This window comes from Coregonus clupeaformis, chromosome 35 (genome assembly GCF_020615455.1).
Source record: "Coregonus clupeaformis isolate EN_2021a chromosome 35, ASM2061545v1, whole genome shotgun sequence".
NCBI classification, from domain to species: domain Eukaryota; kingdom Metazoa; phylum Chordata; class Actinopteri; order Salmoniformes; family Salmonidae; genus Coregonus; species Coregonus clupeaformis.
In genome coordinates, this window is record NC_059226.1 from 37,894,776 (window position 1) to 37,916,512 (window position 21,737).

Here is a 21,737-nt window from a genome sequence, read left to right on the forward strand (position 1 = left end):
TAATTGGAATTGGGCTGCCTGTGTAAACACAGCCTTAGACTTTGACCAACTGTAGGCCTAGACCTTGATATACAGTGGGGAAAAAAAGTATTTAGTCAGCCACCAATTGTGCAAGTTCTCCCACTTAAAAAGATGAGAGAGGCCTGTAATTTTCATCATAGGTACACGTCAACTATGACAGACAAAATGAGGAAAAAAAATCCAGAAAATCACATTGTAGGATTTTTTATGAATTTATTTGCAAATTATGGTGGAAAATAAGTATTTGGTCAATAACAAAAGTTTCTCAATACTTTGTTATATACCCTTTGTTGGCAATGACACAGGTCAAACGTTTTCTGTAAGTCTTCACAAGGTTTTCACACACTGTTGCTGGTATTTTGGCCCATTCCTCCATGCAGATCTTCTCTAGAGCAGTGATGTTTTGGGGCTGTCACTGGGCAACACGGACTTTCAACTCCCTCCAAAGATTTTCTATGGGGTTGAGATCTGGAGACTGGCTAGGCCACTCCAGGACCTTGAATGCATCTTACGAAGCCACTCCTTCGTTGCCCGGGTGGTGTGTTTGGGATCATTGTCATGCTGAAAGACCCAGCCACGTTTCATCTTCAATGCCCTTGCTGATGGAAGGAGGTTTTCACTCAAAATCTCACGATACATTCATTCTTTCCTTTACACGGATCAGTCGTCCTGGTCCCTTTGCAGAAAAACAGCCCCAAAGAATGATGTTTCCACCCCCATGCTTCATAGTAGGTATGGTGTTCTTTGGATGCAACTCAGCATTCTTTGTCCTCCAAACACGACGAGTTGAGTTTTTACCAAAAAGTTATATTTTGGTTTCATCTGACCATATGACATTCTCCCAATCCTCTTCTGGATCATCCACATGCACTCTAGCAAACTTCAGACGGGCCTGGACATGTACTGGCTTCAGCAGGGGGACACAGGATTTGAGTCCCTGGCGGCGTACTGTGTTACTGATGGTAGGCTTTGTTACTTTGGTCCCAGCTCTCTGCAGGTCATTCACTAGGTCCCCCCGTGTGGTTCTGGGATTTTTGCTCACCGTTCTTGTGATCATTTTGACCCCACGGGGTGAGATCTTGCGTGGAGCCCCAGATCAAGGGAGATTATCAGTGGTCTTGTACGTCTTCCATTTCCTAATAATTGCTCCCACAGTTGATTTCTTCAAACCAAGCTGCTTACCTATTGCAGATTCAGTCTTCCCAGCCTGGTGCAGGTCTACAATTTTGTTTCTGGTGTCCTTTGACAGCTCTTTGGTCTTGGCCATAGTGGAGTATGGAGTGTGACTGTTTGAGTTTGTGGACAGGTGTCTTTTATACTGATAACAAGTTCAAACAGGTGCCATTAATACAAGTAACGAGTGGAGGACAGAGGAGCCTCTTAAAGAAGAAGTTACAGGTCTGTGAGAGCAAGAAATCTTGCTTGTTTGTAGGTGACCAAATACTTATTTTCCACCATAATTTGAAAATAAATTCATTAAAAATCCTACAATGTGATTTTCCGGATTTTTTTTCCTCCATTTGTCTGTCATAGTTGACGTGTACCTATGATGAAAATTACAGGCCTCTCTCATCTTTTTAACTGGGAGAACTTGCACAATTGGTGGCTGACTAAATACTTTTTTTCCCCACTGTAAGTTTGAATATGTACCTTAAAATCAGGAAAGCGGATAACGTGGGCGATGTTTATTATAGCCTTGCAGTCCACCTTTTTGGTATTTTGTACCAGTTTCCGTTTCTGTAGAAAGGCATGGTCTTCAAGCTGAGGAAGATAGCAAAACATTTAATAATAATAAAAATAATAAACAATTTGACTTCCATAGCACTTTTCTAGACAGACACCTAAAGCTCTTTACAGTGTATGGGGAAACTCACCACCCTAACCCCACTTACATACTCTTGCAATAAGTGCCATGGGATCTTTAGTGACCACAGAGTTAGGACACCCATTTAACGTCCCATCTTCTTCCATTTTATTGAGGAACATTCCATTGTTAGTTAGTACTAAAACATTATTCAAATGAAATTAAATGTTGTAAAAGTGTATGGTATAAATTACATTGATCCGTCTACTAACTTACTTCCTTCTTGTCCCTTTCAGCAGCATATTTCTCTTTGGCTTTTGTTTGTCTGTCTTTCCCCTGGTGGCATTCATACGTCTTTGTGCCAACAACTTGAAAGGGAACACCATTGAATGGGAGGCTTTTACTCTCCCAGCTGAGTTTTTTCTGTGCCAAAGGCTGTGCATCTGTTCAAGGTCAAGAATATGATATATTACCATTAGAAATGATAGGCTTTTAGGGAAACTAACAGAGTTGCTCTTTCAAATAACTCATCTGTGCTTGGAATTGAATCCCTTATGCTGACGATGCACTAGCAATTTTGAGGCAATAAGGTCGAGCATTGTTGCCAGCAATGGCTGCCAACTACTATTTCATACCGCACTCTAGAATGTACTCTTAAGGAGTGAGTGAGTCTACCATTACTCCTTAAGGTCCAAGGACCTTATACACTACATGACCAAAAGTATGTGGACACCTGCTCGTCGAACATCTCATTCCAAAATCACGGGCATTAATATGGAGTTGGTCCCCCCCCTTTGCTGCTATAACAGCCTCCACTCTTCTGGGAAGGCTTTCCACTAGATGTTGGAACATTGCTGCAGGGACTTTCATTCAGCCACGAGCATTAGTGAGGTCGGGCACTGATGTTGGGCGATTAGGCCTGGCTCGCAGTCGACGTTCCAATTCATCCCAAAGGTGTTCGATGGGGATTGAGGTCAGGGCTCTGTGCAGGCCAGTCAAGTTCTTCCACACCGATCTACAAACCATTTCTGTATGGACCTCGCTTTGTGCACGGGGGCATTGTCATGCTGAAACAGGAAAGGGCCTTCCCCAAACTGTTGCCACAAAGTTGGACCTTTACACCACTCCAGCCGACTCTTGGCATTGCGCATGGTGATCTTAGGCTTGTGTGCGGCTGATCAGCCATGGAAACCCATTTCATGAAGCTCCCTTCAAACGGTTATTGTGCTGACGTTGCTTCCAGAGGCAGTTTGGAACTCGGTAGTGAGCGCATCAGTACTTGGCATCCGAGGACAGACGATTTTTACGCGCTACGCACTTCAGCTCTCGGCGGTCCCGTTCTGTGAGCTTATGTGGCCTACCACTTCGCGGCTGAGCTGTTGTTGCTCCTAGACATTTCCACTTCACAATAACAGCACTTACAGTTGACCGGGGCAGCTCTAGCAGGGCAGAAATTTGACTTGTTGGAAAGGTGGCATCCTATGACGATGCAACTTTAAAAGTCACGGAGCTCTTCAGTAAGGCCATTCTACTGCCAATGTTTGTCTATGGAGATTGCATGGCTGTATGCTCGATTTTTATACACCTGTCAGCAATGGGTGCTGCTGAAATAGCCGAATCCACTAATTTGAAGGGGTGTCCACATACTTTTGGTGATGTAGTGTATGTTATTTTCAGAGGTAGACTGGCTCTGGCAGCCAAAACAGCCAAATCCATCTAAACGTGAATAGACTCAATTGCGATACGGTTCTAGAAACATAAAGCCCTTTACCTTCGTATCACGTCAAAATAATATACACTTACTGTAGAGCTGGGATGATAAATTAAATGATCGACACCTTCCTTCCATACCGACCACTTATCACATGCATTTGGCTGATATCGTTCATTATGATATCGTTCAGTCTATAGTAGAGAAATGTGAAGTTTTAAATACGTTTGCTAATATGGGGGATTGTTAAATGGGGCAATTGATGGCTATAACAATCAAAATAGTAGTAGTAGTTTAAAGGGTAATATATATATATATATTTTTTTTTTACTTATCATTTTATTTATCTTTATTGCATTAATTCAGGCAATTTAACGCGATATGTTTTTTTGTCTTTTACTGGGGTGTAATGGTTCACCAAACCCACGGTTCGGTACGCATTGCGGTTACGGTTCGGTTTCAGTACAGCGGGAAAATGAAATGCCAACAGTTATTGTAGTTCCTATTGCACCCCATTGGTGGCCCAAGTTCAGCTTCTGTGACATCATTCACAATGTTCCTGTGACAGGGATTGTTGTGTTGGGCCTCTCAAGTAGAGGTCTTCATCGTTCCAAAAAGTTGGACCCGTTCCGAAATGGATTTGGGGCTTTCCCACCCGGACCCGATGTGCATAAATACAGTGAGGGAAAAAAGTATTTGATCCCCTGCTGATTTTGTAAGTTTGCCCACTGACAAAGACATGATCAGTCTATAATTTTAATGGTAGGTTTATTTGAACAGTGAGAGACAGAATAACAACAACAAAATACAGAAAAACGCATGTCAGAAATGTTATAAATTGAATTGCATTTTAATGAGGGAAATAAGTATTTGACCCCCTCTCAATCAGAAAGATTTCTGGCTCCCAGGTGTCTTTTATACAGGTAACGAGCTGAGATTAGGAGCACACTCTTAAAGGGAGTGCTCCTAATCTCAGCTTGTTACCTGTATAAAAGACACCTGTCCACAGAAGCAATCAATCAGTCAGATTCCAAACTCTCCACCATGGCCAAGACCAAAGAGCTCTCCAAGGATGTCAGGGACAAGATTGTAGACCTACACAAGGCTGGAATGGGCTACAAGACCATCGCCAAGCAGCTTGGTGAGAAGGTGACAACAGTTGGTGCGATTATTCGCAAATGGAAGAAACACAAAAATAACTGTCAATCTCCCTCGGCCTGGGGCTCCATGCAAGATCTCACCTCGTGGAGTTGCAATGATCATGAGAACGGTGAGGAATCAGCCCAGAACTACACGGGAGGATCTTGTCAATGATCTCAAGGCAGCTGGGACCATAGTCACCAAGAAAACAATTGGTAACACACTACGCCGTGAAGGACTGAAATCCTGCAGCGCCCGCAAGGTCCCCCTGCTCAAGAAAGCGCATATACAGGGCCGTCTGAAGTTTGCCAATGAACATCTGAATGATTCAGAGGAGAACTGGGTGAAAGTGTTGTGGTCAGATGAGACCGAAATTGAGCTCTTTGGTATCAACTCAACTCGCCGTGTTTGGAGGAGGAGGAATGCTGCCTATGACCCCAAGAACACCATCCCCACTGCCAAACATGGAGGTGGAAACATTATGCTTTGGGGGTGTTTTTCTGCTAAGGGGACAGGACAACTTCACCGCATCAAAGGGACGATGGACGGGGCCATGTACCGTCAAATCTTGGGTGAGAACCTCCTTCCCTCAGCCAGGGCATTGAAAATGGGTCGTGGATGGGTATTCCAGCATGACAATGACCCAAAACACACGTCCAAGGCAACAATGGAGTGGCTCAAGAAGAAGCACATTAAGGTCCTGGAGTGGCCTAGCCAGTCTCCAGACCTTAATCCCATAGAAAATCTGTGGAGGGAGCTGAAGGTTCGAGTTGACAAACATCAGCCTCGAAACCTTAATGACTTGGAGAACATCTGCAAAGAGGAGTGGGACAAAATCCCTCCTGAGATGTGTGCAAACCTGGTGGCCAACTACAAGAAACATCTGACCTCTGTAATTGCCAACAAGGGTTTTGCCACCAAGTACTAAGTCATGTTTTGCAGAGGGGTCAAATACTTATTTCCCTCATTAAAATGCAAATCATTTTATAACATTTTTGACATGCGTTTTTCTGGATTTTCTTGTTGTTATTCTGTCTCTCACTGTTCAAATAAACCTACCATTAAAATTATAGACTGATCATTTCTTTGTCAGTGGGCAAGCGTACAAAATCAGCAGGGGATCAAATACTTTTTTCCCTCACTGTACATTTAGAAAATACAGTGCCTTCGGAAAGTATTCAGATCCCTTTACTTTTTCAACATTTTGTTACGTTACAGCCTTATCCTAAAATGCATTAAAAAATTATAATCCTCAGCAATCTATACACAATACCCCATAATGACAAAGCGAAAACAGGTTTGTCAAAATTTTGGAAAATTCATACAACTTAAAGAAATACCTTATTTACGTATTCAGAACCTTTGCTATGAGACTCGAGCTCAGGTGCATCCTGTTTCCATTGATCATCCTTGAGATGTTTCTACAACTTGATTGGAGTCCACCTGTGGTAAATTCAATTGATTGGACATGATTTGGAAAGGCACACACCTGTCTATATAAGGTCCCACAGTTGACAGTGCATGTCAGAGCAAAAACCAAGCAATAAGTTCGAAGGAATTGTCCGTAGAGCTCCGAGACAGGATTGAGTCGAGGCACAGATCTGGGGAAGGGTACCAAAAAATGTATGCAGCATTGAAGGTCCCCAAGAACACAGTGGCCTCCATCATTCTTAAATGGAAGAAGTTTGGAACCACCAAGACACTTCCTAGAACTGGCCGCCCGGCCAAAATGAGCAATCGGGGGAAAAGGGCCTTGGTCAGGGAGGTGACCAAGAACCCGATGGTCACTCTGACAGAGCTCAAGAGTTCCTCTGTGGAGATGGGAGAACCTTCCAGAAGGACAACCATCTCTGCAGCACTCACCAATAAGGCCTTTATGGTAGAGTGGCCAGACGGAAGCCACTCCTCAGTAAAAGGCACATGACAGCCCGCTTGGAGTTTGCCAAAAGGCACCTAAAGACTCTCAGACCATGAGAAACACGATTCTCTGGTCTGATGAAACCAAGATTGAACTCTCTTGGCCTGAATGCCAAGCGTGTCGTCTGGAGGAAACCTGGCACCATCCCTACGGTGAAGCATGGTGATGGCAGCATCATGCCGTGGAGATGTTTTTCAGCAGCAGGGAGACTAGTCAGGATCGAGGGAAAGATGAACAGAGCAAAGTATAGAGAGATCCTTGATGAGAACCTGCTCCAGAGCGCTCAGGACCTCAGACTGGGGCGAAGGTTCACCTTCCAACAGGACAAAAACCTAAGAAAACAGCCAACAACGCAGGAGTGGCTTCGGGACAAGTCTCTGAATGTCCTTGAGTGGCCCAGTCAGAGCCCGGACTTGAACCCGATCGAATCCAACCTGCTCCCCATCCAACCTGACAGAGCTTGAGAGGATCTGCAGAGATGAATGGGAGAAACTCCCCAAATACAGGTGTGCCAAGCTTGTAGCGTCATACCCAAGAAGACTCAAGGCTGTAATTGCTGCCAAAGGTGCTTCAACAAAGAGTAAAGGTTCTGAATACTTATGTAAATGTCATATTACGGTTTTTAATTTTAATAAAAATGTGCAGAAATTTCTCGAAACCTCTTTTTGATTTTGATAAATGCACAAAATTGGCAATCAGGTAGCCTGATTCCAGATGTGTAAACAAGCTTATTAGGGAAATTGTTCTTCTTGCACAGCATGTAAAGGGTTAAATCAAACTATTACATTAATCTGACTATTCATAATAATCGTATTATTGCATACTCAGTCCCAGCCGTGTTCCTATTGGTCAGTCCCTGGGATCGGCTCGTAACACCAGTCACACGATAAAGGCAAACATATTGTGACACTGACAGAACTTTGTCTGAGCCTACGACCGCACGTAGTGGTTCTTAAATCAGCAGACCTAGACCCGGTCACACTCAACGAGCCAAGATGTCCGACAATCTTTTACAACCTAAGAATTTGCCCACGACTTGGAAATGTTGTCTGGGATGGTAAAATCGTGGCATACGGAAGGATAAAATCATACAGTCTGCAAAGGCCTTAAGATACGTTTTTTTGCTGAGGAGGTCTTAAGGCGTCAGCTTCCCATCCTAAACAGTTTGGAACAGTAGGTGCATATATTATGATTACATTTTGTGACGTTTTTGTTCGTTTTGGTCTTCAGCAAGGGTTTCTTCGGCTGTTCGTGCTGACGTCGGTAGCCGAAGTCGACACCCCCTTCGTTGGTGATCGGTCAACAGTAGAGATTCTTCATATGCGTAAGGCTTTAGTCGTGCAATTTTACATCTTAACTAAGATGTTTGGTGCAGTATTTCTCAAGTAAAATGTTTTGCCCTAACAGCCGGAAACAAAACTTGCCGAACACCAAAAATGAACAAAAACGTCACAAAATGTCCTCATAATATATGCACAAACTGTTTTGGCTGGAAAGCATCTGGACACCTTTAAGGCGTCCTGTGCTTCAGTTCGGCTGGTGCCTAGCCAAACTCAGCTGGGCAAACGGAAGGAGTGTGCTTGCAAACTCCCTTAAAAAGACCTTCGCCTGGAAAATAAGAAAAAAACACAGCAATAGTATTGGTTGTCCATTTTGAGACGCGGTAGCCAAAATAGTCCGAATTAATCTAAGGCAAGAAATCTGTCATTAATTTTGACGTTTTTGCCTAGGAGATCTTAGTCGCGCAATTTTACATCAACTAAGATCGATGTTTGGTGCAGTATTTCTCAATGAAAAAATGTACATGAAAACGAGTCGTCTCTAGTTGACTGACAGACTTTATTGTAGAATCCCTACTGTTGACCAATCACAGACGAAGTGGCGTAGACTTCGGCTTGCCGCTAGAAAAAATTTTGGGTGCCCGAACCTCAGACAGAAGGGGTGACCCAGACACGTCACAGGGGCTATAAAGCTGAAGCATCCCTTCAGAACATTTTCTCACCACCAAACAGTGTTGCCAACTTAGCGACTTTGTCGCTATATTTAGCGAGTATTCAAACCCCTCTAGCGACACATTTTCAAAAAAGCAACTAGCAACAAATCTAGCAACTTTTTCTGGTGTTATTGGAGACTTTTGGAGACTCTGACGTGAAAGCACGTATCGTTCTTACTCTTCTCAACGAGCAGCGGGTGCTTTGTTACCCCCGTCCCAAAGCACTCACAGGCGGCCCAGTCCTCGTGCAGCAGTCCCTCCCAGCTGCAGTCAGAGCAGGAGATGTTCACCCCTCCGCGTCCAGACTGCAAATGAATCGCGCATGCGGGGAAGCCGCCGCTGGCTGATCCCGCCTTGGGCGGGATGTAAATGTAGGGTGTTTTCTACTCACTTTTTGTCTCTCCCATGACGTTATTCCTCTCTCCTACAGCATTCATCACAATTACATGCGCATGGCCAATTATGCAAATTATGTCATTTATGGCAATGACGTCATTTAGGGACTTTTAGGACAGCCAATAGCTACTTTCCTTACTGAGGAGTTGGCAACACTGCCACCAAATATAGTAGTGAGAGGAAGTCCAGTCGTACTGGGCCGACATTCTACTAATTTTCTCATCGATGAAACATCTGATCTCAATACATGTTTCTGTTCCAAAACTAGAATCTGTTACGAGCGTTGTTTAAGAGTGCAAGGTAAAATTGAGTTTGTGCTTGGCTTTGCCCACTATAAACAACACAGATGAACTAATTTGGGTAATTATAAATATATTAGCCCGAACAGCCAAAAAAATAACTTATCTATGTCCAAAACTAACAAATAAGTCAAAATGTGCATATATTATGATGACTAACTTTTCCGAACTGTTTCGGATGGGAAGCATCTGGACGCCTTTAGCAAGAGCTTCGGTTCAGCGTCGGTGCTTCAGCCCTCAGCTGATGAAACCGACCATGGAATAACTGACTGAGAAGGGCAAACCCCACTCCGTTGCCAGCAACATTGCTCCCAGAACATCGCCAGTGTATCATTAGCCCTACGAAGCTCGCCGTCACGTAAGTAGTTATTTCAACAGTAACTCATGAAAAGGTCTAATTTATTAGGCTAGTGTATCATCAGCTTTAGGTCATTTTAGATGAGTAGAACAAGTAAGCTACTTGCTACCTAATGTTAGCTAGTAAAAAAAGAACGTACCCTTTTGCCCAAAATGTTTGTCCTTTCGCAATGTTATGAATTTTAGTGACGTATCCAATTCTTGTTCCCGAATGTATTTAGTTATTTGGTCCTCAAACTTGAACTCGAGATATGCCATATCGAAAATATGGCGTTTTCCACCATAGATATAAAGCAGTGTACTTGCACAGTTCCTAAACCCAGAGGCGCAACATCGCGAGACTTCCGGGAATGTTTGCGAAACAGACCAGGCCGAGGCCTAGATCACACGGACAGTATAATGGCGTTTTGGTGACACCAGAGGTACATTAATTTCCAATGGAACGCTGCGTTTGCCTTGCAGCGTTGCAGAGGCAGTTGCAGTACGTTCTGTGTGGTGCATACGTTGGATTTATCGAACGTATGCGTCCAACTGTATACATAGACGGCTTGACAGAAATGGTAGCAGAAGGTGAATGTTAAACTTTTGTTGGGCACATATCCAGATGACGCTGCGTACCAAAACACTATAGGTGTGATTGAGGCTTTACGCCGTGTCTTTAGGCCGCGTCTAGATTTGACAGTTCATGCAGCTTTAGTATTCTGATCATAGAGTTCTGATCATGCAATTCCGAAATCGTCGTGCATCTACACCTACATTTAAATGTGTCTACCTTGTCCACAGTGTGTCTGGATTCCCTTTTCCCACACTATAATCAAATGGCAGTATTCATTCAACAGACAGTGGAATAGGCTAAATATGATAACACAACAACAACTGATGGCAGTAGCTAACTACTGTAGCTAACTAGCCAGCTAACCTCTGTAGCTAGCCAGCAAGCTACCAAGCAACACTAAAGGGATTGCAAACGGATTAGCATAACTCTAGCCAAACATTGTTTTCTTCTAATTATTAGCTAGCTAGCATTTGAGGCCAACAAACATGTTCCTCGCATGCTAGGAAGGTATTTCCTCCAACGTTATAATGAAAAGGACCAAAACACAATTTTTCTGGAAACTTGTGTGAGGAGTGCTGATGACGTTGCCCACTTTATGCGTCCAGATTGTGGGGAAATCCGCACACAATGCAGACCTGACCACCTACTGAAGTGGTCTGCCAGATCTGAACACAATCAGACCACAAAGCGACATTTGTGCATCTAGACCAGTCTTTTCAATGCGATCTTCATATTCTGATAGCAGAAGTCGCATGTAAAGGTTTTCTATTGGAGAAACAGTTTTAGCGTATCTTCATACTGTACTGTCTTTGGTACTAGTATTCTGCCAGCAGCGCAAACGATGACATCACTTGTTTGGTAATGAGGAAACCTTAAAAATCAAATCAAATTTTATTGGCCACATGCGCCGAATACAACAGGTGCAGACATTACAGTGAAATGCTTACTTACAGCCCTTAACCAACAGTGCATTTATTTTTTACAAAAAAAGTAAAAATAAAACAACAACAACAAAAAGTGTTGAGAAAAAAAAGAGCAGAAGTAAAATAAAATAACAGTAGGGAGGCTATATATACAGGGGGGTACCGGTGCAGAGTCAATGTGCGGGGGCACCGGCTAGTTGAGGTAATATGTACATGTGGGTAGAGCTAAAGTGACTATGCATAAATAATTAACAGAGTAGCAGCAGCGTAAAAAGGATGGGGTGGGGGGCAGTGCAAATAGTCCGGGTAGCCATGATTAGCTGTTCAGGAGTCTTATGGCTTGGGGGTAGAAGCTGTTGAGAAGTCTTTTGGACCTAGACTTGGCACTCCGGTACCGCTTGGCCGTGCGGTAGCAGAGAGAACAGTCTATGACTAGGGTGGCTGGAGTCTTTGACAATTTTGAGGGCCTTCCTCTGACACCGCCTGGTATAGAGGTCCTGGATGGCAGGAAGCTTGGCCCCAGTGATGTACTGGGCCGTACGCACTACCCCTCTGTAGTGCCTTGCGGTCGGAGGCCAAGCAGTTGCCATACCAGGCGGTGATGCAACCAGTCAGGATGCTCTCGATGGTGCAGCTGTATAATTTTTTGAGGATCTGAGGACCCATGCCAAATCTTTTCAGTCTCCTGAGGGGGAATAGGCTTTGTCGTGCCCTCTTCACGACTGTCTTGGTGTGTTTGGACCATGATAGTTCGTTGGTGATGTGGACACCAAGGAATTTGAAGCTCTCAACCTGTTCCACTACAGCCCCGTCGATGAGAATGGGGGCGTGCTCAGTCCTCTTTTTTTTTCCTGTAGTCCACAATCATCTCCTTTGTCTTGGTCACGTTGAGGGAGAGGTTATTGTCCTGGCACCACACGGCCAGGTCTCTGACCTCCTCCCTATAGGCTGTCTCATCGTTGTCGGTGATCAGGCCTACCACTGTTGTGTCGTCGGCAAACTTAATGATGGTGTTGGAGTCGTGCCTGGCCATGCAGTCATGGGTGAACAGAGAGTACAGGAGGGGACTGAGCACGCACCCCTGAGGGGCCCCCGTGTTGAGGATCAGTGTGGCAGATGTGTTGTTACCTACCCTTACCACCTGGGGGCGGCCCGTCAGGAAGTCCAGGATCCAGTTGCAGAGGGAGGTGTTTAGTCCCAGGATCCTTAGCTTAGTGATGAGCTTAGAGGGCACTATGGTGTTGAATGCTGAGCTGTAGTCAATGAATAGCATTCTCACGTAGGTGTTCCTCTTGTCCAGGTGGGAAAGGGCAGTGTGGAGTGCAATAGAGATTGCATCATCTGTGGATCTGTTGGGGCGGTATGCAAATTGGAGTGGGTCTAGGGTTTCTGGGATAATGCTGTTGATTTGAGCCATGACCAGCCTTTCAAAGCACTTCATGGCTACAGACGTCAGTGCTATGGGTCGGTAGTCATTTAGGCAGGTTATCTTAGAGTCCTTGGGCAAGGGGACTATGGTGGTCTGCTTGAAACATGTTGGTATTACAGACTCAGTCAGGGACATGTTGAAAATGTCAGTGAAGACACTTGCCAGTTGGTCAGCACATGCTCGGAGTACACGTCCTGGTAATCCGTCTGGCCCTGCGGCCTTGTGAATGTTGACCTGCTTAAAAGTCTTACTCACATCGGCTACGGAGAGCGTGATCACATAGTCATCCGGAACAGCTGGTGCTCTCATGCATGCTTCAGTGTTGCTTGCCTCGAAGCGAGCATAGAAGTGGTTTAGCTCGTCTGCTAGGCTTGTGTCACTGGGCAGCTCGCGGCTGTGCTTCCCTTAAAAGCCCATATTTAAAACATTTTGCAGTGTGGATAACTCATTCAAAAGATATTACATTTTATTCAATGTCAATTTTTATTGTGCTTGTAAGCAAATGCAAGAAGGAATTTATTAAAACAATTACAAATATGCTTACATGTTTTATTTATTTAAAAACATACAATGTTCAGACTGGTATGTTCACAATGTGCCAAGGTAAAAGTGGGGTTGGGAATGCTCAGTAGGGTCTGTAGAATCTATATATATATATATATATATATATATATATATATATATATATAGATGTCATTTCTTGGGGGACTGAGGTCTAACTAGCCAGCAGCACTTTCTACTCCACCCACTCCGTTTGTCCCCCAAGAAAGTAACGAGCTCTGCTGGTCGGCTACTACGTAGCAACCTAGCGGTGCCAAAAGCCCTGGTCTGCCCTAGAAAGCCTATGTAAATTACGATCGCCAGAACGGCCAAAGAAACTAAATTTAGACGGCTGTTTTGGGGGATGGACATGGAGATGGACGATTGGCTCACACTATGTTTGAAATATCAATTTAGTATACAATTATCATTGAATAAATGTTGAATTCCAAATGACATCGTATGTCTGAGGTTATTTTTATGATGACAAAATGATGCAGTTGCACAAATGATAAAGATGGTCTACAATCATATTAAAACACAGAATTGAGATAAAATACTTTTATAATTTATATATAGTCCAATCTATCCTAACCGAGTTGTGATCGGTTGGTTCTCGACTGTTTATGTCCAATGCTTCTGGTATTGACGCCGACGTCCTCTAGCAGCGTTGGGTCAAAGAGGAAGAGAGGCTCAAGTCGGTGGAAAATCTGTCTCCCTCCAGCAGGTGGCGTTTTCCCGTTGTTTCGCCCACCAAACAAGGAGTTTTTGTATGGAGGTCAATGAGAGTGTGGACCTTGGTCAACAAAAAAAATGAATGGCTTATTTGCTACATGAGGTTTATTTGATTTAATAGAAGTTTCGTAATGCTTAAGTCGTTACGAGTGTACCGATTTTATAAATAGGACACGTGACATCCTGGCAACTTTGATAAAAAACACTTTATATCAGAGTTGTCTCGAGATGGCTATGCATATTCATGGCATGAGGCTGGTAGCATAGCGTCTCTCTCCATTGAATACAGGGGGTTGACGTCAACAACCCTCATCGAATATTCAAAAAAGGATTACAATAATGAGATTTATCCACCAATCCATAGAAAGGATAGGCGGGAGCTAGACAGCAAGCTGTGCCACTTTGTGGACAATGACTCCCATTTGTTAGGGTGGATAGATGTGTATTTAGTCAGTATATCCATAATCTTTGGTTGGGTTCACTACCTCAGGCAGTATGAAAACGACTACATCAACCATGATCCTTTGCTCGTTACGGCCACTTTCACCATGATCCTTAGCGATTTCTTTGGTGCCATTCAGCCCCATCGGAGATACTTTTGAGGATTTTGCCTGTGCTTAGCTCCATTCCATTTCTTTTTTATGCTGGAAAAACTCCCCAGTCCTTAACGATTACAAGTATACCCATAACATGATGCAGCCACCACTATGCTTGAACATATGGAGAGTGGTACTCAGTAATGTGTTGTGTTGGATTTGCCCCAAACATAACACTTTGTATTCAGGACAAAAAGTTAATTGCTTTGCCACATTCTTTGCAGTATTACTTTAGTGCCTTGTTGCAAACAGGATGCATGTTATGGAATATTTTTAATTCTGTACAGGCTTTCTCCTTTTCACTCTGTCTGTTAGGTTAGTGTTGTGGAGTAGCTAAAATGTTGTTGATCCATCCTGTTATCTCCTATCACAGCCATTCAACTTTAACTGTTTTAAAGTCACCATTGGCCTCACAGAGAAATCTCTGAGTGGTTTCCTTCCTCTCTGGCAACTGAGTTAGGAAAGACGCCTGTATCTTTGTAGTGACTGGGTGTATTGATACACCATCCAAAGTGTAATTAATAACTTCACCATGCTCAAAGGTATATTCAATGTCTGCTTTTTTTTACCCATCTACCAATAGGTGCTTTTCTTTGCGAGGTATTGGAAAATCTCCCTGGTCTTTGTAGTTGAATATGTGTTTGAAATTCACAGCTTAACTGAGGGACCTCACAGATAATTGTATGTGTGGGGTACAGAGATGAGGTACTCATTAAAAAAATAATGTTAAACACAGAGTGAGTCCATGCAACTTATTATGTGACTTGTTAACCAATGTTTTACTCTTGAACTTATTTAGGCTTGCCATAACAAATGGGTTGAATACTTATTGAATCAAAACATTTCAGCTTTTCATTTGTAAAAATGTCAAAAAACATAATTCCACTTTGACTTTATGGGGTATTGTGTGTAGGTCAGTGACAAAATCTAAATTTAATCCATTTTTTTATTCAGGCTGGAACACAACAACAAAAAAGGAAAAAGTCAAGGGGTGTGAATACTTTCTGAAGGCGCTGTATATGGTGTTATTTCATGGGGGACTGAGGTGTAAATGCTTAGAAACACTTTCTATTCCACCCACTCCATTGGTCCTCCATTGCATTAGGCACCTTATTTGTAGACTGGACTTTGCATAATAAATGCAGAGAAAATCTGGAGGGAAAAAAATGATAAATAAAATGAGAAAATATGTTACACTTTGGATCCCAGCAGAAGTAGGCCCAGTTGCACCCATGCACCGGAGTTCCTCGAACGAAGTGTCTTTGATCAGCATGGCCAAAATTGGCATCCCATAATCATCACTGAGGTACACTTTATCGTGGGACCAGAAGCTCCGGCAGGAGGGCGGGAAGGATGGAGCCCTTATGTACAGTAAGTCACGCCCAGCTCCCATGCTTGGCGTTCATACTCCAGCTGCTCCTGGTATTTCAGGTCCTTTACCCATCGATGCGACGTGGGATGTAAAGAAAATAATTACAAGTCACATTGCAGGGTTTTAGTAACTTAGAAATTGTGAATTTCACGTAAGTCATGTGTTTATGCAACTAGTAATGATATTTAAGGATGTACCAGAGTCCACTTTAACAGAGCATCATGGAGGAGTTCTTTAAACTCTATTCTTGCGTGATCTATCGATGGACTGTCTGTAAGGTTGTTACCAGCAGCTGATAGACTGACAATGTCCGGGACAAGGCCTTGTGGTAATACAGTCCCACCAACATCTGCCTCTAGCATTGAAGCTGTGACCCCAGGAGTGGACATTAAGCCAAAAGCCAGGCCAGCTCGGTTTGGCATGGGCACAATATCATCCACTAAGGAAGGAAGGTCAGAATCACCCACCACAATATCATCCCCTGAGACAGGAAAGAGAGAATCACCCACCACAATATCATCCACTAAGGAAAGAGAGAATCACCCACCACCAGGACAAACTAAGGAAACAACGTTTTTTGTGTAACAAAAAGGTGGCATAGTAACGTTTACACTAATAAAACAAAAATGAGGTTAAGGTTAGGAAAAGGGTTAGGCTTAGCTACAATGCTACAGTTGTCAACAATGGTTGTCCCCGACACGACCACCAAATAGAGCTGTAGGCCTACTCCATCTAGCCACAACGGTAGAAATGTAAACAGACCACCAGTCTGGACCCTTTTAATGTCTATGGTCCTGACATACCATCAGTATCATAACACCGGTTTATGGTTTGCGGGCAACGACCAATCAGATGAGGGAGTGTGATGACGCATACATTTTTTTACATCCTAACGCCAGAGGTTCTAATTAATATAAATAAAACAACATTTTGTACGTCTTTTTTGGTGATGTCGATTTATTTCCCTTTCCGCTGTGTTTGTTTCTCCAGTTCACTACTTTACAGTCGGTAGCAGCCTCTGAGCCTGGGTAAGGAGATATGGAATGAATTTTGTTTTTTTTCGATTTACTATTTTAGTTGTGTGGATGAAGTTAGTTTCCCCCATCACGTATGGATTATCTTTTTACCTTGTATTTTCAACCCTGTCCAGTTGGCGGCGCCAATACAGCTTTTTGGGATGTAGTTCACCATTAAACCTACAGAAGAAGAAGAGGAGGTTCTTGGGTCGGTGAAAGTGACTCAAAGTGGAATCGTGGAGATTTTTTTGTGTTTCTGCCATCCAGAGGGAGCATGCGCTCCGCACCACGCGACAAGAACTGTGACTTGCGTTCCTCTCCGGAGCAGGGCGCTGTTGAAAGGAGTGATAACTAGTGGCATTAAGTGTTGAGGAGGGTCAACTGAAGTTGAAGATTCCCGGTGTCTGTGATGCCCGCCTTTTGGTGCGACGCAGACCTGGTGGAGAGCATGGTGAAACAGAGAATAGTTCTACTGAGTTTTGATGCAGTCTTTATCAGGTAAAGTCAAGTTAGGATGTGTCAGTTATCCCGTGAGAGCTTTTGTCCCAAACCCATTACGGTGTTTTAGGTGTCAAGCTTATGGTCATGTGGCAGCAGTGTGTAGGAGGGAGATTCCTAGATGTGAGAAGTGTGCAGGACTTGTGTGTTTAAACTGTAGGGGTACCCATGGTGCTGGAGATTAGAAGTGTCCGGTGAGAGAAAGGCAGGTTGAGGATGCCAGGATCAGAGTAGTGCAGAAGATGTTGTATGCTGAGGCAGTGTAGAGAGTAGTAGAGGAAGATGGGTCCAGGGTGAGGGATCCTAAGAGGATCCCTGTGAGTAGGCCGAGAGTGATAGGAATAACGTGCTTCAGTAAGGTTGGTTTCTTAGCGTTCATAGCCATGGTTATCAATTGCACTGCCGCAGGAATGGAACATATTCTTTATATTTTATATTCAATATTGTATAATTGCAGCATCCTCAGCACCCCTACTTCCCACGGCTATGGAGCCGGGTTAGTTGGTAGGGCAATTTTTTTCCACAAGGTGTAATGAATTCATACCACAGAATAGTAGGCTGATACACAGCCAAAACAACAACAACATTTGGCCTCACACTCCAGAACAGTAGGTGGCGGTGTATGCACATAGAAGTTGGATGCGATCCGCCAACCCAATCTCAAAGAAGAAGAACATCTTCGCTAACGCCGCATTTTCGAAATGGCACATCTCGAGTTCAAGTTTGAGGACGAAATAACTAAATACATTCGGGAACAAGAATTGGCAACGTCACTGAAATTCGTAACATTGAGTAAGGACAAAAGTTTTGGAAAAAAGGGTAAGTTGTCTTCTATTTTTTGTTGATAACTAGAAGCTAACTTTTGCTACTCTCATCTAAAATGATGCTAGCTAGCTAGCATAACAGATTCCATTCCAAGCACAGGACCAGAGAGGAACTTCTTTAGTTTCCCTAAAAGCCTATCATTCTAATGGTAATATATCATATTCTTGACCTTGAACAGATGCACAGCCTTTGGCACAGAAAAAACTCCGCTGGGAGAGTAAAAGCCTCCCATTCAATGGTGTTCCCTTTCAAGTTGTTGGCACAAAGACGTATGAATGCCACCAGGGGAAAGACAGACAAACAAAAGCCAAAGAGAAATATGCTGCTGAAAGGGACAAGAAGGAAGTAAGTTAGTAGACGGATCAATGTAATTTATACCATACACTTTTACAACATTAATTTTATTGTAATAATGTTTTAGTACTAACTAACAATGGAATGTTCCTCAATAAAATGGAAGAAGATGGGACGTTAAATGGGTGTCCTAACTCTGTGGTCACTAAAGATCCCATGGCACTTATCGCAAGAGTATGTAAGTGGGGTTAGGGTGGTGAGTTTCCCCATACACTGTAAATAGCTTTAGGTGTCTGTCTAGAAAAGTACTATAAAAGTTGAATGTATTATTTTTATTAGCTAAATGTATTTTGTAATTTTTTTAATAATCTTCCTCAGCTTGAAGACCATGCCTTTGTACAGAGACGGAAACTGGTACAAAGTACCAAAAAGGTGGACTGCAAGGCTATAATAAACATCGCCCACGTTATCCGCTTGCCTGATTTTAAGGTAATTTTTTAAAAGTATCAAGGTCTAGGCCTACAGTTGGTCAAAGTCTAAAAAAAACAGAATTGGGCTGTCTGTGTGAAACAGCCTAACGCTGTACATAGTAACAGTACATATTTAACAAATACCACATTATTTGATGTCTAGATTGAGGAAAGTACAGTGCGCTCTAAAAAGGAGGCCTCCCAAACTCTGAAGGCAGCACTAAGTGAAACACCCAGCTCCGTGAAGGCAGAGGTTGTCTACTGCGTCAGGTTCCCCTCCCTCTCTGAGCATAGCTCACATGCAGTTGTTGGTGAGGTAAATATATATATATATATAATCTATATAATAGAATGTTGATTAAGATACCCACTGACCCCTTTATGATAAACCCATGTATTCTTTCTCCAACAGGAAGCTTATGTTAGGGAAGCTGTAGATGCCAGGCTGAGAGAGAAGATTGAGCAGCTGACTCTGTCTGGTGTGAGAAAGATGACTGAAATGAAGTGTCATCTTAACACCTTTGTAGTGGAAGAGCTTTTCTGTGGAGAGCAGCCCCCTCCACCTACTCGCAGGCGGTATTACCCGACTGACAGTGACATAAGAAATGTCATGTTTAAGACCAAGCAGGCCACCAGAGACCCCAACATTGAACGTCCAGACGAAGGTCCATCTAGAAGAGGAAAGAAGAGGTCCTCTAGGAAGGTGTTGCAGTTGAGGAAGCAATGTGCAGGATATCTTAAAGAGATCACAGACCTCACTTACCATCTCCAAGATGAACAGTGCATGACTGACCTGTCTTCACATCTCAAAAGCGTGTTGATGGATATGAAGGCCAATGTTCCACAGGATACAGGCCTTCCACTGACCTTTTCTCCAAGGAAGAGAAAAGCTGAGAAGGCCATGGACCCCCTACCAACCAAGAGAGCATCACACCCTTTCACAGGTGGGGTAGAACAGCATACAGAGGACATAGTGAGTGTGGATACCTTGTTGGCATTGACCCTAGGGTAGTAAGGCTGTGTGGAGACCTTGTTGGCATTGAGCCTAGGGCTGAGGACGGAGTGTGTGGGTTCTTCCACCAATTGAGTATCTTTTGGGTAGTGTAACTTTTATTTCAACTAATGTTAACACAACTTGATAAAACATATTTTCTCATCTCAAGATGTTAAACAAATAAATGACTATAGGAAGTAGTTTAGTAAGCACATACACACACTTTTACACTCCTCATGCTGCTGCTACTCTGTTCTTTATTTGATTAATGTTATCTATCCTGATGCCTAGTCACTTTACCCTGCACATTGATCTTCCTGATCTGGTACTGGTACTCCCTGTATATAGCTGCACATTGATCTGGTACTGGTACTCCCTGTATATAGCTGCACATTGATCTGGTACTGGTACTCCCTGTATATACAGTGGGGGAAAACATGTATTTAGTCAGCCACCAATTGTGCAAGTTCTCCCACTTAAAAAGATGAGAGAGGCCTGTAATTTTCATCATAGGTACACGTCAACTATGACAGACAAAATGAGAAAAGAAATTCCAGAAAATCACATTGTAGGATTTTCTATGAATTTATTTGCAAATTATGGTGGAAAATAAGTATTTGGTCAATAACAAAAGTTTCTCAATACTTTGTTATATACCCTTTGTTGGCAATGACACAGGTCAAACGTTTTCTGTAAGTCTTCACTAGGTTTTCACACACTGTTGCTGGTATTTTGGCCCATTCCTCCATGCAGATCTCCTCTAGAGCAGTGATGTTTTGGGGCTGTCGCTGGGCAACACGGACTTTCAACTCCCTCCAAAGATTTTCTATGGGGTTGAGATCTGGAGACTGGCTAGGCCACAGGACCATGAAATGCTTCTTACGAAGCCACTCCTTCGTTCCCGGGCGGCGTGTTTGGGATCATTGTCATGCTGAAAGACCCAGCCACGTTTCATCTTCAATGCCCTTGCTGATGGAAGGAGGTTTTCACTCAAAATCTCACGATACATGGCCCCATTCATTCTTTCCTTTACACGGATCAGTCGTCCTGGTCCCTTTGCAGAAAAACAGCCCCAAAGCATGATGTTTCCACCCCCATGCTTCACAGTAGGTATGGTGTTCTTTGGATGCAACTCAGCATTCTTTGTCCTCCAAACACGACGAGTTGAGTTTTTACCAAAAAGTTATATTTTGGTTTCATCTGACCATATGACATTCTCCCAATCCTCTTCTGGATCATCCAAATGCACTCTAGCAAACTTCAGACGGGCCTGGACATGTACTGGCTTAAGCAGGGGGACACGTCTGGCACTGCAGGATTTGAGTCCCTGGCGGCGTAGTGTGTTACTGATGGTAGGCTTTGTTACTTTGGTCCCAGCTCTCTGCAGGTCATTCACTAGGTCCCCCCGTGTGGTTCTGGGATTTTTGCTCACCGTTCTTGTGATCATTTTGACCCCACGGGGTGAGATCTTGCGTGGAGCCCCAGATCGAGGGAGATTATCAGTGGTCTTGTATGTCTTCCATTTCCTAATAATTGCTCCCACAGTTGATTTCTTCAAACCAAGCTGCTTACCTATTGCAGATTCAGTCTTCCCAGCCTGGTGCAGGTCTACAATTTTGTTTCTGGTGTCCTTTGACAGCTCTTTGGTCTTGGCCATAGTGGAGTTTGGAGTGTGACTGTTTGAGGTTGTGGACAGGTGTCTTTTATACTGATAACAAGTTCAAACAGGTGCCATTAATACAGGTAACGAGTGGAGGACAGAGGAGCCTCTTAAAGAAGAAGTTACAGGTCTGTGAGAGCCAGAAATCTTGCTTGTTTGTTATTGACCAAATACTTATTTTCCACCATAA

The 21,737-nt window shown here is 43.4% G+C and overlaps 2 protein-coding genes across 6 annotated transcripts in view; one reads left to right on the top strand and one right to left on the bottom strand.

The window, feature by feature from the left end:
* LOC121551692 (nuclear distribution protein nudE homolog 1-A-like) overlaps positions 1 to 9,951 on the bottom strand; it is a 44,901-nt gene extending 34,950 nt beyond the window's left edge. For 4 of the 5 annotated variants that reach the window (XM_045211073.1, XM_045211071.1, XM_045211070.1 and 1 more), the window contains exons 1-3: positions 9,780 to 9,951; positions 2,102 to 2,268; positions 1,672 to 1,782 (exon numbers count right to left, since the gene is read on the bottom strand). Coding sequence is in view for 2 of the 5 variants with exons in the window: in XM_045211070.1 (XP_045067005.1) it covers positions 1,672 to 1,782; positions 2,102 to 2,268; positions 9,780 to 9,897 (396 nt within the window). In the remaining 3 variants the exon portion in view is untranslated. The remainder of the gene's footprint in view (positions 1 to 1,671; positions 1,783 to 2,101; positions 2,269 to 9,779) is intronic. The other variant, XM_045211072.1, reaches the window with a different exon arrangement.
* An 8,029-nt stretch (positions 9,952 to 17,980) lies between these two features.
* LOC123482541 lies at positions 17,981 to 20,163 on the top strand. The gene is made up of 5 exons (XM_045210694.1): positions 17,981 to 18,123; positions 18,308 to 18,474; positions 18,802 to 18,912; positions 19,057 to 19,209; positions 19,306 to 20,163. Exons 1-5 carry the CDS (start codon positions 18,006 to 18,008, stop codon positions 19,903 to 19,905), a joined length of 1,149 nt encoding a protein of 382 aa, XP_045066629.1. The 5' UTR covers positions 17,981 to 18,005; the 3' UTR covers positions 19,906 to 20,163.
* The last annotated feature ends 1,574 nt before the right edge of the window (positions 20,164 to 21,737 follow it).

Excerpts from the sequence above, each read along its gene's own strand:
- LOC123482541 (XM_045210694.1), top strand. The coding sequence starts at position 18,006 with ATGGCACATCTCGAGTTCAAGTTTGAGGACGAAATAACTAAATACATT. Across the intron at positions 18,913-19,056 it reads TCCGCTTGCCTGATTTTAAG|ATTGAGGAAAGTACAGTGCG; the intron begins GTAATTTTTTAA and ends TTTGATGTCTAG. Across the intron at positions 19,210-19,305 it reads CACATGCAGTTGTTGGTGAG|GAAGCTTATGTTAGGGAAGC; the intron begins GTAAATATATAT and ends TTTCTCCAACAG.